This window comes from Podarcis muralis, chromosome 10, assembly GCF_964188315.1.
Source record: "Podarcis muralis chromosome 10, rPodMur119.hap1.1, whole genome shotgun sequence".
In the NCBI taxonomy this organism is placed as follows: domain Eukaryota; kingdom Metazoa; phylum Chordata; class Lepidosauria; order Squamata; family Lacertidae; genus Podarcis; species Podarcis muralis.
Window position 1 is genome coordinate 46,288,064 of NC_135664.1, and position 14,082 is coordinate 46,302,145.

General features: G+C 43.9%; 1 protein-coding gene across 3 annotated transcripts in view; it reads left to right on the top strand.

Annotated features, from left to right (window-relative positions):
* MRTFA (myocardin related transcription factor A) overlaps positions 1–14,082 on the top strand; it is an 83,543-nt gene that overhangs the window by 64,471 nt on the left and 4,990 nt on the right. For 2 of the 3 annotated variants that reach the window (XM_028747133.2, XM_077934950.1), the window contains exons 4-12: positions 4,462–4,517; positions 5,330–5,405; positions 6,499–6,660; positions 7,792–7,967; positions 8,645–8,803; positions 9,248–9,501; positions 10,275–10,446; positions 11,056–12,162; positions 13,519–13,614. In XM_028747133.2, coding sequence (XP_028602966.2) covers positions 4,462–4,517; positions 5,330–5,405; positions 6,499–6,660; positions 7,792–7,967; positions 8,645–8,803; positions 9,248–9,501; positions 10,275–10,446; positions 11,056–12,162; positions 13,519–13,614 — 2,258 coding nt within the window. The remainder of the gene's footprint in view (positions 1–4,461; positions 4,518–5,329; positions 5,406–6,498; positions 6,661–7,791; positions 7,968–8,644; positions 8,804–9,247; positions 9,502–10,274; positions 10,447–11,055; positions 12,163–13,518; positions 13,615–14,082) is intronic. The other variant, XM_077934949.1, reaches the window with a different exon arrangement.

The following is a 14,082-nucleotide window of genomic DNA, read 5'->3' on the forward strand; positions in this document are numbered from 1 at the left end:
CTTTTGCATCCTGAAGTTTACGTAACCAGAGGTACTATTGTACCTCCTTCTCACTTCATCAGATCAAACAGGGATACATTGGTGGTGGCACCAATGTTACTTGAAAGGGCCCCACTTTAAGTCCTATTGTTAGAATCTGTTCCTTTTCAAGTAAGTTTTTAATTATCTTGATTATCAATAAGTCTGATAGTATGGTTAGGTTTGGCAACTACTCTGGGTTAGAATCAATTTTCAGACTGTTTGCTTGCCAGCACCTTAATGGATGTCCTTTAAGGATCTTTGAAATCTTCAAAATATAGCAAAGGTAGGGTATGGAAAGGAATATTGGCCTATGGCTATTTTTCTGTGTCATGTTGCTGATGCATAGAGGTTGGAGTGAGTGAGGTTCCTAGTGCCTGTGCAGTTACGCATCTAAGACTGGCTATATACAGATTGTTACATGGAACCTAGGGGTTTGCAGAGGTGGCTCTGCAACCTCTTTAAATGCTTTCTTTCTACATTGCAGTCCTTGAGGGACTGGGTGCTGTCTTGCTCCATTCCTCCTTGATAGTGTCTAGAAGAAGTGAACAGCTGGGTGCATACACAGCACACATTTAATATGTATATTCTACCTAATTGGCAGTACTATATCCCTTGCTCTTATTTTTATGAAGCTTTGATAATTTTGGGGCAGATTCTCTCCTCCATATTGGGAAATAAAGGGTTGTGTTCAATGTACTGTTTGTGTAAACATTCTCTCAGCAATGTAGCATGGATTGTTCTCCTCTTCACCTTCCCTGTGCGCTCCCCCTACCAAAATATCTTTTTCATGAGTTCCTGCAACCCTCTGGAGCAGATTTGGGTGGGAGAGGGGGAAATTCTGTTGTACAAGCAGAAATCCTTGCACTGATGAGCTGTAGTAGTTGAATACCGCCCCAAAGCATTGAATTAGGGTGGAATGGAATAAGCCTGGAACAATGGTGGGCTTTGAATTGGATCTGCAAAGGCTGTCTTGTGGACCATATTAGTCTTACGGCTTTCAGCAATGATTTCTTTTATGTTTCCATGTTTTTCACAATCCTGAGGGATGGAAGTCTTTTAAAAATGAAAAGCTGAAAATGACAATCTATTTCTCTAAAGTGTGGGTTACTGCAGTTCATAAACTTGGCTACTTATAGCTACACAATATATTAAGGCCATGCTAGAAAAGGTCGATCTCCTAACTGACATGGTAGAGTTGTTTGACAGTTCTGGGCCATTTGTTATGTACTTTTTATGTAGCCAAGAAAAATGTACACTGTTTGGTTAGTTTGGATGGAGTCTGATAATACATACTATACCAGTGATCTTTGGTTTCTTCCAAGAGAATCTTGTGGGAGAAGTAGAGACTTGTTCCCTTCAGCATTTTCAGAGGTCAAGAATGGAATTATTTTCTTTGCATTACTGCCAGCATTGGGATGAAGCACAAGCCAAGTGTTTTTCATAGAATACCTGTGAGAATGAGAATTTCCCTTTGGGGGGGATTCAGTTGAAAGATAACAGGCTTCTTAGTTATTCCTTTTCATAATAATAATAATAACAATAACAACAACAACAATAATAATAATAATAGAATTTTATCACTCAGAATACTAAAAAAGACATTTGTTGGGGTGTGGCGCTGTGGGTTAAACCACAGAGCCTAGGACTTGCCGATCAGAAGGTCGGCGGTTCGAATCCCCGCGACGGGGTGAGCGCCCGTTGCTCGGTCCCTGCTCCTGCCCACCTAGCAGTTCGAAAGCACATCAGAGTGCAAGTAGATAAATAGGTACCGCTCCAGCGGGAAGGTAAACGGCGTTTCCGTGCGCTGTTCTGGTTCACCAGAAGCGGCTTAGTCATGCTGGTCACATGACCCGGAAGCTGTAAGCCAGTTCCCTTGGCCAATAAAGCAAGATGAGCGCCACAACCCCAGAGTTGGCCACGACTGGACCTAATGGTCAGGGGTCCCTTTACCTTTAACTACTTCTAGATAAATAGCAGGAAAGCTCCTCTTACTGGTTGTCTTGCTATGGATCACAAAGGTATCATAGGCATCTTGGCACTGGTTACTACTCTACTGTAGGTGATCGGATTTTTTTCTTTAAACAGGTTGCTGTTGCCACCACCAAATTACCCTTATACCTTGTATTTCTGAATACCTTTGAGACTGAGGGAGCACATAGTGGAAAGCATTCTTTCAGGAGCTTTTCTCAGTTACCCTATCCTTAGCTGCAGCACTATTAAGAAGCCTCTCAAAGATGTGTGTGCTGTAAAAAGCATCCTGTGTCTACATTTGCTGACAATGTTTTTACTAGAGGTCTGCTGTGCTCCACACAAAGTTATTTAGTCTTCCATGTGTGCACACACACACAAAATCAGAATAGAGGGACCACCTTAAGAACAGAATTCAATTAACAAAAACCCTTTTGGTTTGACGTTGTGTTAAGGACTTTCCATGTCCACTCAAGCTCCAAAATGCCAGGAAATTGCAGCTATTAAGGACCACACCTTTAACAGATGCATTATTTAGGCAGTATTGATATGGTGTGGTATCATTTTCTGTGATTGGTTCTTGCATGACCACTAACCTGGAGCTGAATGGCTTCTGGTGGTAGATTGGAGGACCTAAGTCCCAGATTTTTCTGCCCACTGTAATAGACCCATGGATTCTATGCAACTGAAGCTACCATTCCACATTACAAGTACTCAGCTGGCAACCAGCACTCTACCACAATGTGCTGAGAAAAGATTTGTTGGCAGACAGCAGTCATATTAGTCCTAGCCAATGTGAGCTTACTGGAATCTGGCAGAGAAAAAGCCCTGCCAAAGGATTCTTCCAAGGCTTGTACAGTGCTCAGCAGCAGTTGATCAGTGTCCTAAAATAGGGTCTCTCTTGGCAGTTCTTCAGTGGTGAGAAAAGACAGGGAAGGTGTTCATTCTTTATGTTACTCCTTAGATTCTCTACCACTTTTGTATTGGTAGACAAGTGTGCTTGACCTGTCTTCCTTGCTCCTGTCGGCACGCGGACCTGCTGTAAATGATCAGATCCTAATGTATGTGGCTGTGTGTAATGTTGGTGTTGACATGTCAGACTTCATGCATCTTGCATGCTCAGTTCTACTTGTGCCGAAGTTTTCAGCTACACTGAGACTTCTTTGGTGAAGTCATATTATCCCTTCATCAAATCTTTCTTGTCCGTGTGCCTTCTGTGAGGAACAGTGCGGGGTTGCATTTATTTAAGTGATTTATATAAACCTAGAGTGCCTCTAAGCAATTTGTAAAAATGGCTACTTCCTCAGCTGGCTTAGGTTGACAGCATACCAGGGTGTGAATTTAAAATGACAAAGTTTAAAAAGGTAAAGGACCCCTGAATGGTTAAGGCCAGTCAAAGACTACTATGGGGTTTTTGGCACTCTTCTGGGTCATGTGGCCAGCATGACTAAACCACTTCTGGCACAGCAGAACACCGTGACAGAAACCAGAGTGCACAGAAACGCCATTAACCTTCCCGTCACAGCAGTACCTATTTATCTACTCACACTGGGATGCTTTCGAACTGCTAGGTTGGCAGAAGCTAGGACAGCGCAATGGGAGCTTACTCCATTGTGTGGATTCAAACCATCCTAAATTGATAGAAGATCTGGTCCATATGCTGAAAAAGTCCAGGAAGGAGATGCCTGCAGACAAAGTGTTTCTTCTTTGTGGGTTTGCTGTGTAGCCTTCTCTGAATTGGCACTGAGACAGAGCTGTCTTTATATACAATGGAAAACCAAGTCTCATTGCACAGGAACCAGAATGTCATACGGTTGCATTGCAACCCACATCCATTGCCAAAATCCTGGTTTGTCTCAATATTGCCCTCTTCACATGCACAGGAATATTTATTACATAGCCCAAGAGTAAGTAGCAAAAGTCCAGATTGCATGCATCATGATTCCAACTTGATCGTCACACCTCACATCTTCTAGTCTTAACCCTGCTTCTTTGTTCTTAGCCTCCATAAACAAAACACACACACACACACACACACACACACACACACCTTTTTCTGGTATGTGGTTGCTAAGAACATGGCTAAGACTTGAACAGTTATCTCCAAGGTTATTGCTAATGGGACTCCAAGGCTTTATTATGCTAAATTTTTAGACTCTTGACTTTATGAAAGGCTAGAACAGAATTAAGAAGTTTGATACCTGTTTTGAAATCATTATATATAATAAAGAATGAATATATCCTAAGCATATATTTCTCTAACAAGCATTGACTGACTCGGTTGTCAAATTGGCCCTGATGCTTCTGATTTATTGCGGTTGCCAACACAGTAAAACCATGTTGAAACTGCATCTTGTATTATTTAATTGTAACACCTGTACTTTGAATTGGGTGACACTTAAGTAGCATGGTCATGTTTAGAAATGTGTGAGACCAACTCTTGTAATTCCTTCATTGTTATCTTTCCAACAGCTCTGAAAAGTCCAGCTGCATTTCATGAACAGAGAAGGAGCTTGGAACGGGCCAGGGTAAGCCACAAGTTAGCTTCAAGAGAGTTACTGCATTTGTGATGTATTTTCAAAACTGTTTGCATATTCTTCTAAGTGCTTCTCTGTTGAGCATCTTGTGTGTTTCCATTCTGCACACCACCTGTGATAGTTTCTCTTAATTATAAACATGTCTGCACCTTTCAGGTACCTTGGACTTTGCTTGATTTTCTCTCTAGCTGAGAGCTTGGTAATACAGAAGCTAAGTGGGAAACTGAAAAATAAGGAAACTGAATGCAGGCACCGTGTCTCATTTTGGGAGTATTTCAGTTCATTCCCAAAAGAGCCTCTTGTTAGCTGGATGAGAAGTGAATGAACTGGCTGCAGAATTGTTATCTTCTCTTCCTCTTTCTCCTTTAACATTTGTTTAAAGTTAATAGAATTAGAGCCTGGGTAAAATCACTCCAGATTTGCTATACAGTTTGTAAGGTGACTGATGATTCAAGATAAGTAACTGACTTTCCCCAAGTTTCCTGATCAATAGATGTGTTTCTCCCTATACCCAAGCAACCTGAGAATTTAACATACCACAACATAAGAATCTCAAAGTGCTTAGTGCTTTTAAGTTCTGTGACCCATTCTGCTTGAGGTTCTCTGATACTGCTTAAATGTTCTGGAATCATTAGCCTGCTGCAATGGCAGGGGTAGTAAAAACCTGTGGGAATGTTATACCTCGTCATATGCTTAAAAATCCAAGATAATTTCCCTGTTAAAAAATCATGTATGTTATTTGCCTCAGTCCTGTCTTCCTACTTGGGTTCAGCATGCTGTTTTCCATATATATTTTTTTGCAGACAGAGGACTACCTGAAACGGAAGATCCGGTCCCGGCCAGAGAGATCAGAGTTAGTGAGGATGCACATTCTGGAAGGTATGATTCTTGGCGTGCAGTCTTCTTTTGTAAATTTTCACCCTTTATAGATACAACTTTACATTCATGGCTCTTGTATGTTAATCTTATTCAGCTGGGGATGGCTGGCTGGCGGGTTGGGCCAGTACTGTTGGTGTGGGTCAGTGCTTTAACGTTGAGCAAAATACTTTGCTATCAAGGTCTTCCAGGCACACTGCCTGTATTCTTGAATTGCTATAGGTTTTTGAACAAGTGCTGTGGGTCCCAGCTTCCTCCTTGAGCCCCATGTACTTCTCAGGGAAGAAAAAGCTAACCATCCTCCTCACCTTGTGACTTGGGCAGGGGTGGGGCCTCAGATACATCATAGGCACCAGGGGAAGACTTCAAGGACACCATTGCATCTGTGAGCATGGTGCAACCCCTGCATATCATTTAAGATACCTTTTCTTTAGGGGGGGGGGAATCCTGAGTGAATGTGGATGTACAGAAATGGTTGTGAGTAAGGAAAAGTGATGGGTGGCAGGTTAGCAAATTCTCCAGAGAATTATTTCTAAATGTTTTAAGGGATGGCAGTAGAAGTTTAGTGTGCTGTTGGAACAGGATTGGGCAGTTTGTTTGTTGTTGTCATCATCATCATTGTTACCTGCCCTTCACCAATGGGTCCCAGGGCAAGTCACAAAAATTCTAAATTCATAATTAAGAACAGGTAATATAAATCACAGGAACAGGATTATTAGAACGTACTTAGGTATTTTGTTTACACCTCACTGACCGTTGTGCATCATTTGCCCAGTTTTCTTTTGGTGGGGGCTTGAGACTTGCAATAAATGGGGGCTAGATTTTTTACAGGCCAATTCGAGCTCTTTCTGAGAAAAAAATAGAGAATTTACTGTGAGCTACTAACTTAAAAAAATAAATCTCCTGACAGTAAAAGAGCAGACCAAACATAACTTCCATTGTATTCAGCTTGCTCTTGATGGAGGGGAGTGTGTTGCCAACAAATAGAACTGCTCTTAGTGGAGGGCATGTATCCATGCAGACGGTGAACTGCCAACTTTGTACCGAGGTCATGTACTTGAGAGGTGATCATATTTTTTGCTGTTCCCCTGAGCAGAGACCTCTGCTGAACCTTCCCTTCAGGCCAAGCAGCTGAAGTTGAAGCGGGCCAGACTGGCCGATGACCTCAATGAGAAGATTGCCCAGCGGCCAGGTCCCATGGAATTGGTGGAGAAGAACATTCTGCCTGTAGAATCAAGCCTGAAGGAAGCTCTCATTGGTAAGGTTGGTGGGGTAGGTGGAGGCCTGCATGTATGTGTTGGGTCCTGTGGCAGTTTGCTAGCACCTCTCACTGTGCCACTGGACCAAGGAAAGCAGTGTATACATGTTACCTTATCCAGTGCATGTGGCAGACTTGAAGCAGAACCCCAGTGTATTAAAAACACTAGTTGATCTCCATGCCTATAAAAGCTGCTGTAGGATGGTTGTCTTCTCTTAGCTTGCACATTCTGCTTTTCTTCCTAAAAAACTATCTACTTGTTTACAGCCATTCATTTGAGTGGTCCTGCTTTGGTAAGTGAGAGGGCTGAGAAGAGAAAAAGAGAAAGCTGGAAGGTTTGGTCTTCTTTAAAAAAAGTATGGACAGCTGTGTGGTGTGCTAGTGCCATCCTCTGGCCAGAGGAATCGCCATTGTATGGTCTCTTCATCGTTAGTTTAGGTAGACTATTTTGCTGTAGCATCCTTCAGAGAAGAAAAGGGAAATAGTTTTGAATGAGAAAACGTTAATCTTCTGGGAAGTGTTAGGGAGTAGCAGAAATAAGCCTGACATAAAGCAACTCTAGAGGTTTGGATTGTCTTTCTCCTCCGTCATACAGTCTTATAACTCTCCTTTTTCTCATGTTCTACCCATAAAAATGGGCTTTTGGTTCTCTTCTCCCAACCTCCTTTCACAGAAAAAAATCTTGTTAAGAAATACAGGAATATTTTTTGTGAAGGATATACATCGTAAATAAACACAAGTGTCTATAGCAGTTAGGCCTCACAGATTATTCCTTCTAATGTTCTTAAAAAATAAAATAAAGACAACTGGCAAAATATCTATCTCCAGTGCTCCTTTTTGCTTTCATAATCTCAACTGTTCATTCCAACCTGCAGGCAGGATATGACACAAAGCTTGCTCCAGTTGTCCTTACACCTGTCTCTGCAGAGGGGCAGAAGATGATATTCTTGTTAATCCTGGTCTTAACTATTTCTTCTCAGGTTGTGACATTGATTTTTTAAAAAATTGTCTAAAGCTTGCTTGGTTTTTCACTGTCTCATATTTCTTGTGATGTCCAGAACCATCTTCTGCTAATCATTCTTGACCCCTTTCCATTTGTTTAGTGAATAAATGTAAATTTATTATTTTCAGTAGGTCAAGTGAACTACCCAAAAGTAGCAGACAGCTCCTCCTTTGATGAGGACAGCAGTGATGCCCTGTCTCCAGAACAGCCAGCTAGCCATGAATCCCAGGGATCCGTGCCATCCCCAATGGAAGCTCGAGTTTGCGAGTCACTTCCCACCCCCACAACAGCATCCCCTGCTCAGGTGAGATTATCATAGCCTTGGCTCTTGTGTGCCTTGGTGCCTGCACCAGTCACATAGGTGCCTTTTCCTGGAGGATACAAAAAAGTCCTCTGCAAGGTGTGGATTCCAAAGGAGTCATTTGTGGATTAGAGCAGAAACACCTGAATACTGAAATTATGCTAACGAAAGCTTCTATATTCCTTTACTTTGGGCTGAAAATAGTTGAATGTGAACCCAAAGGGGTATCCTGTTTGGGGGAGGAATAAGGCCCTGGCCTTGCTCTACAGTGGGGCTGATACTGGGAGCATAGGAAATTGCCTTACACTGAAGCCGACCAATGGTCCATCTCATTCAGTATTGTCCAGACTGACTGGCAGTGGTTTCAGAAGAGACATTCCCAGCCCTACCTGGGAGATGCCAGGGATTGAACTTGGGACCTTCTGCGTGCAAAACAGATGCTATATTACTGAGCTATAGCTCTTCCTCTGAATTGAGCCCATTCACAGTACTGTTTCTTTGTATGCAGCTGCAAGTGAGAAGCAACAAATCTGCAAAAATGGAATTTGTCTGCCTTTCCTCTGGGAGTGGCATGTAATCAACACATTTCGACTCCATAAGCTGCTTCCATATCTTGGAAAGGGAAGCGCTCAGGTGTAGATATGGGCATGTGCATCTCATACTTGGATTTACTGTTGCAGGTCGTGTGTCAGTTGAAAATCAGTGCAGATTCCAGTGAGACCCCTTTTCTGTCTGAGCAGCCACCAACTCCCCTGCCACCCCTGCCGCCTCCAGTGCCTCCTAATCTCACCAATGGTGTTGTTGCTCCTGCTGCCAAACCACTCCCAACCCTTATAAAGGTACCTTTCTATAAAGGGGTTAAATTGATGGGATGTGGGCGTGCTTAAGATTGGGTGGGAATTGTTGGCCTTGTTCTTCTGTAATGCTAAACTGCTAGCAGGGAACCTTTTTAAAGAAAAGTCCTTTCCAACTGCTGTCTCCATAAACGCACCCCTACCCTATCCCACATGTTGGGATTTAGCCTCCCATTTGCTGTTGTATTGTTACATAATGGGCATGTATTCCGCCCCTGCCCCCCCCCCCGAAGAATTTGTAGTTAATTCAGCAAAAGCTAACTGTGTGTCCCCTTCTGTGGCTTGTAGCTCTACATATTCTGGAAAGGGCCGGTAGCTTGAACCAGCCATATGGAACATGACAGCAAATACTAATAACTGTTTCTGTATTTGCACTCTTTATTCTTACTGCCCTGCCCTTTGATTCACCTGTATTTTCACTCTGAATAGCAAAGCCAATCCAAGTCCTCATGCGAAAAGTCTCAGCGCAGCAAAAAATCCAAGGAACCGAAACCGAAAGTCAAGAAGTTGAAATATCACCAATACATCCCGCCGGACCAAAAACAGGACAAAGGAGCTCCTCCCATGGATTCATCTTATGCCAAAATCCTGCAGCAACAACAGCTTTTCTTGCAGCTTCAGATCCTTAATCAACAGCAGCAGCAGCACTACAACTATCAAACCATTCTGCCAGCTCCACCAAAGTATGGGTTGCTTCATGCTATTATTCCCCCCCCCCCCAATATCATGGGCGGTCCTCTTTTAGCAGTATCCATCTGTCTCTCCACCCAACCAATCCCACCCAAGAACGGGAGTTGTACACCATCCACTGTCCCCTCATGCTCAGAGTAGCTTGCCTATGTAGGTATTGCAAACATGTTAGTGCTTGCAGCTTTCAGAACTAGCTTGCTGTGTGCATGTGGCAGAGGTGCTTGGGACAGTCAAGAAGCTGTGAAGTTCTTCAAGAGTTTAGTGTGTTTAAAGTATTTAGATAAGCATTTCAGGTGTGGTTGGCAGTACGACTTTGTAAGGTTCTTTTAAGTCCTGTCCATCACCTCTAACTTGAAATGGAAGCTTGTGCATAGAATTGACTCAGTATCAGATCACCAGTATTTATTTGATATGAATTCAGTATACACCGTTGTTTCATTTTGCAAGTATATCTGGCTGTTTTCACAACAAGCAGAATATAGGCAATGAAGCAAGATATCTGATATGTCTGCTGTATTAGAATAAAAACGGCAGTCAATAACAGTTGGCAAGCACACGCGGAGGCTGCCAAAATAGAATTTCCAAGCAACCATGGAGCTAGGAAGGGTCATTTATGTAGCGCTGTATCTTGAGGGCAGACTATTGACCACCTTCTCAAGAGATCATAAGGATGTCCATTGGGCTTCCCAGTAGTAGCAGCAAAGAACAGAGTGTTGTGATCAGTTCCGCTGCCCAGTGTTCAGCTCCCGCTTTCCTCTCCCTTCAGGCCTCCAGGAGAGCAGCAGAGCAGCAGTAGTGCCCCACCCATGCGTAGTCTCTCCACTGCTGTCAGCAGCACCTCTTCTGTTTCTTCCAGTTCTAATGGATTGATGCGGCAAAACAGCAACACTCCAGTGGGCAAACCAGGAGCTCTCCCTATTAATCTCGATGACATGAAGGTAAACAAAGCGTCTATTGGCCAGCTTGGTGTTTGATGAAGAAAGTGGGGGTATAAATGTTACAAGAAAGAGTGAGCACATATTTTCTTTTAGAAAGGTAGGATATAAATTTGTTAAAATAAGTGCTGTTGCTGCTATTAGCACTGAACGATGGTCAGTATTCAGACCAGATGGTTGAATAAGTAAGTGGCCTTCCTGCTTTTGTGATGAAACTCTTGGACTGATAGTTGTGGACCTGGCAGCAAGTGGTAAATGAAAGATGGAGAACCTGTAACCCTCAAGATATCCTTGAACTCCTCCTTGTGTTAACCCTGAGCATTGGTCACCTTAGTCATGAAAGATGGCAGCTGGAATTCAACATCTGGAGGGCCAGAGGTTCACCATCTTTGTGCTAAATATAGGATGATTATGCCTATTGAGGCCTGTTCAGTTGTTTAAATTTTTAAAAGATGAGCTAGTTATTTTAATTACTATTTTGTATTGTTCTTACAGTATTTTAGATTCTTTTGGAACTGTATACATTGCTGCATACGAATTGAAGTAGGTGTTGTAAACGAGATTGTTCTAGCCAATACGGCTTTTGATTGACTGCAAACTGTTTTATGTTAGGTGGCAGAGCTGAAGCAAGAGTTGAAGCTAAGAGCGCTGCCTGTGTCAGGCACCAAGATGGATCTAATTGAGCGGCTCAAGGCTTATCAGGAGCAGAACGGTGCAGCTGGCCGAGCAGCTGCCGCTCCAAAGCCCAATACAGCAATTCTCCCCAAGGCTGCGGATGTGGTGGTGGCCTTCCCAGCTGCCAGGCTGAGCACAGGGCCTGCCCTGGTCAGCGCTGGCATTACTTCAGCTGAAGTTGTTGTGGCCACAGTCGCTGGCAATGGTGTGATGAAGTTTGGTAGCACAGGCTCGACTCCTCCTGTGTCGCCCACCCCCTCAGAGCGCTCCCTGATGAGTGCCGGGGATGAGAATTCGACCAGTGGGGATGCCTTTGGGGAGATGGTGACCTCTCCCCTGACTCAGCTTACCTTGCAAGCATCTCCCGTGCAATTTCTGGTGAAGGAAGAGAGCTCCAAAGGCACCACTTGCAGCTTTAATTCATCATCCAAGGCAGAGCTCTGCTGCAACAACAGTCAGCAAGACATGGAGGTCCAGGATAAAGACCAGATGTTGCAGGAGAAAGATAAGCAGATTGAGGAGCTCACCCGCATGTTGAAACAGAAGCAGCAGCTGGTGGAGATGCTGAAGCTGCAGCTGGAGAAAGAAAAGCGGTCTCAGCAGCTCCTGCCTGCCACCTCTGTTGGAGAAGAGGGCACAGCCACAGTCCCCGAGCCGCTGACTTTTGGCACCCGTGTCAAGAGTGAAAAGGGCTTTCTGAGTTGCCAATCTTCAGGGCAGCCCAACTGCCAAACCGACCAATCAAAACCCACACAGACCACTAGCCAAATGGACACCTCAGATGAAAGTTCAGTGCCAAAGAAAGCAGTGATGGTGAAGCAAGAGGTGCCAGCTGCCGAAACTGAGCCGCCAAGCCAGACCTCAAGCTTCTTCATTGGCCAGCAAGGTGCAGGCTTCAGTAACCTCATCAAGGGAGCCCCTCCCCCCACCCTCATCACAGATTCCACTGGCACTCACATAGTTCTCACCGTGACCAATCAGAATGCTGAGAGGCAGGGCCTCTCGCCTCAGGAAAAAGCGGGGAGCCGTCCCTTGCCATTGAGGGTAGGTATACATGCAGTGATGATTCTTGAGTCAAGGCTGTCTATCTAACCAGAGGAGGGCTTTCAAACAATGAACAGACTCAAATCACATTGCTTTAGAATTGAATAGTTTTAATTCCTGTAGCTGTGCTTGTAATTATGAAAGTATCATGTCAGCACAAAATGATCTCTACAAAGAATGGCTGGGAATTTTCTTTGGGAGTAGCATCAATGTATTGATTGGTTGATTACAATTACTGAGTTGCCTGAAGGAAGCCCCCCTGCCACTGCCATCCCTCTTCTGGCCACAGGCTAGAGCCAGGTTTTTTCCCTCCGGCCCTCCCTGCAGGCAGGTTGGACTACAGTACAGTGTAAACTTAACTTTTATGTGCACTAGGAAACTAAAAGTGTAACTTGCTTTATTGTAATACTCAATTTATTGCAGTGGTCTGGAACCGAACTCACAATATCTTGCCTCTGCACAATTTAAGAACACAGCCTCTCTCACCAAAAGAACTACTCCTGGTTTTTCATAGCTCTTGTGCAGAGGCTCTTCAAAATGTATTTTCTCTCACAACTTTTCAACTCCTTTGCCTTGGGCAGGTACTCAGTGCTTTGAAGCCACCACTACACAGGACCTAATTTGTTCCTGAACAGACCAGGATAGAAGGCTAATCTTGCCTCCAGAATTCCTTTCCAGTTTTACTTTCTTTCCTTGCAGCAACTCTTTTGTTCTTTGTTTATATTATTAAAACACTATTCCAGGGTAGAGCTAGAGTGAGTCGGAGTTGAGCTAAAGCTTCCCCAGAAAACTCAAGTATCTTGGTGGGGTGAGGAGAGAGAAAAGGCCCCCAAACAGCAGCAGCTCTTTAATTTCATCTCTGGGGTTTATGAGGCCTGGGAAAGTGAGCAGAAGTTGAAGACGGGAGAAGGGCCCTCCTGAGGTGTAGAGTCAGTGAGAGCATGAATGAAATGGGTGTGTGGCAGAATTACAGGTTCATCGGCAGAAGAGCTGGTCTGACAGTGAAGGAAAACATCAGCAGTTTGGGCTTTTTGTTGCCACTTCATGCTAAAGTCTGTGTGCCAGTGGTGATAGTGGCAACCATAATTGTTGATTCTTGATTAAATGCACCTGCCCCTGCTCCCAGAAATCTCATTGGGTTTGCAAGCCCAGCTTTTATGCTCCCTGTGACACTGACCCTGCTTCCCCAGCCACCCTGTAGTTAATACTTCCACACCCATTCCACTCCTGTGCATGACTTCTGTCAATGTCATTTCATATTTAATTTGTGTCTGCAGCAGCTAGCTCTAAAGATTGACTTTTCAGGTGTGGGGTGTGTTAAAAACCTCTAAAATGTTGTGTATCCTTCTCTCTCAGAGAGTGTCCTCACCACCTGTGAAAGCATCTGTCCAACAACCTGTAAGCAGTTCCCAGTCTCCTCTGCAGCCACCGCCAATGGAGCCCATTAAGAAGGTAGGGAACAAAACAGGTGGTCAACTAACATTTTGCATTTTAGGGCAAGTAACACTTTGAATTTTGCCTGGAAACTAATTGGTATCCAGTGCAGTTGTGCCAGAAGTGGTATTATATATTAGAGCGCTGGACTAGGACCTGGGAGAACAGGGTTTGAATCCCCACTCAGCCATGAATTTTGTTCTGTGGGCCACCCTGAGACCTCCGTGTATAGGGCGGTATATAATTTCAATAAATAATATAAAAAATAATGAAGCTCATTGGGTGATCTTGGGCCACTCACCATCTCTTAGCCTAGCCTACATCACAGAGTTGTTGTGAGGATGAAATGGGGAGGAGGAGAACCATGTATACCTCTTTGAGCTGCATGAAAGATCAAGGTGGTACATAAATGTTGTGAACAAACACCATCCCACCTTGGTCAGTGACCTGACACCTCTAAGCTGTCTTCAAAGGCAGCTCCACTTA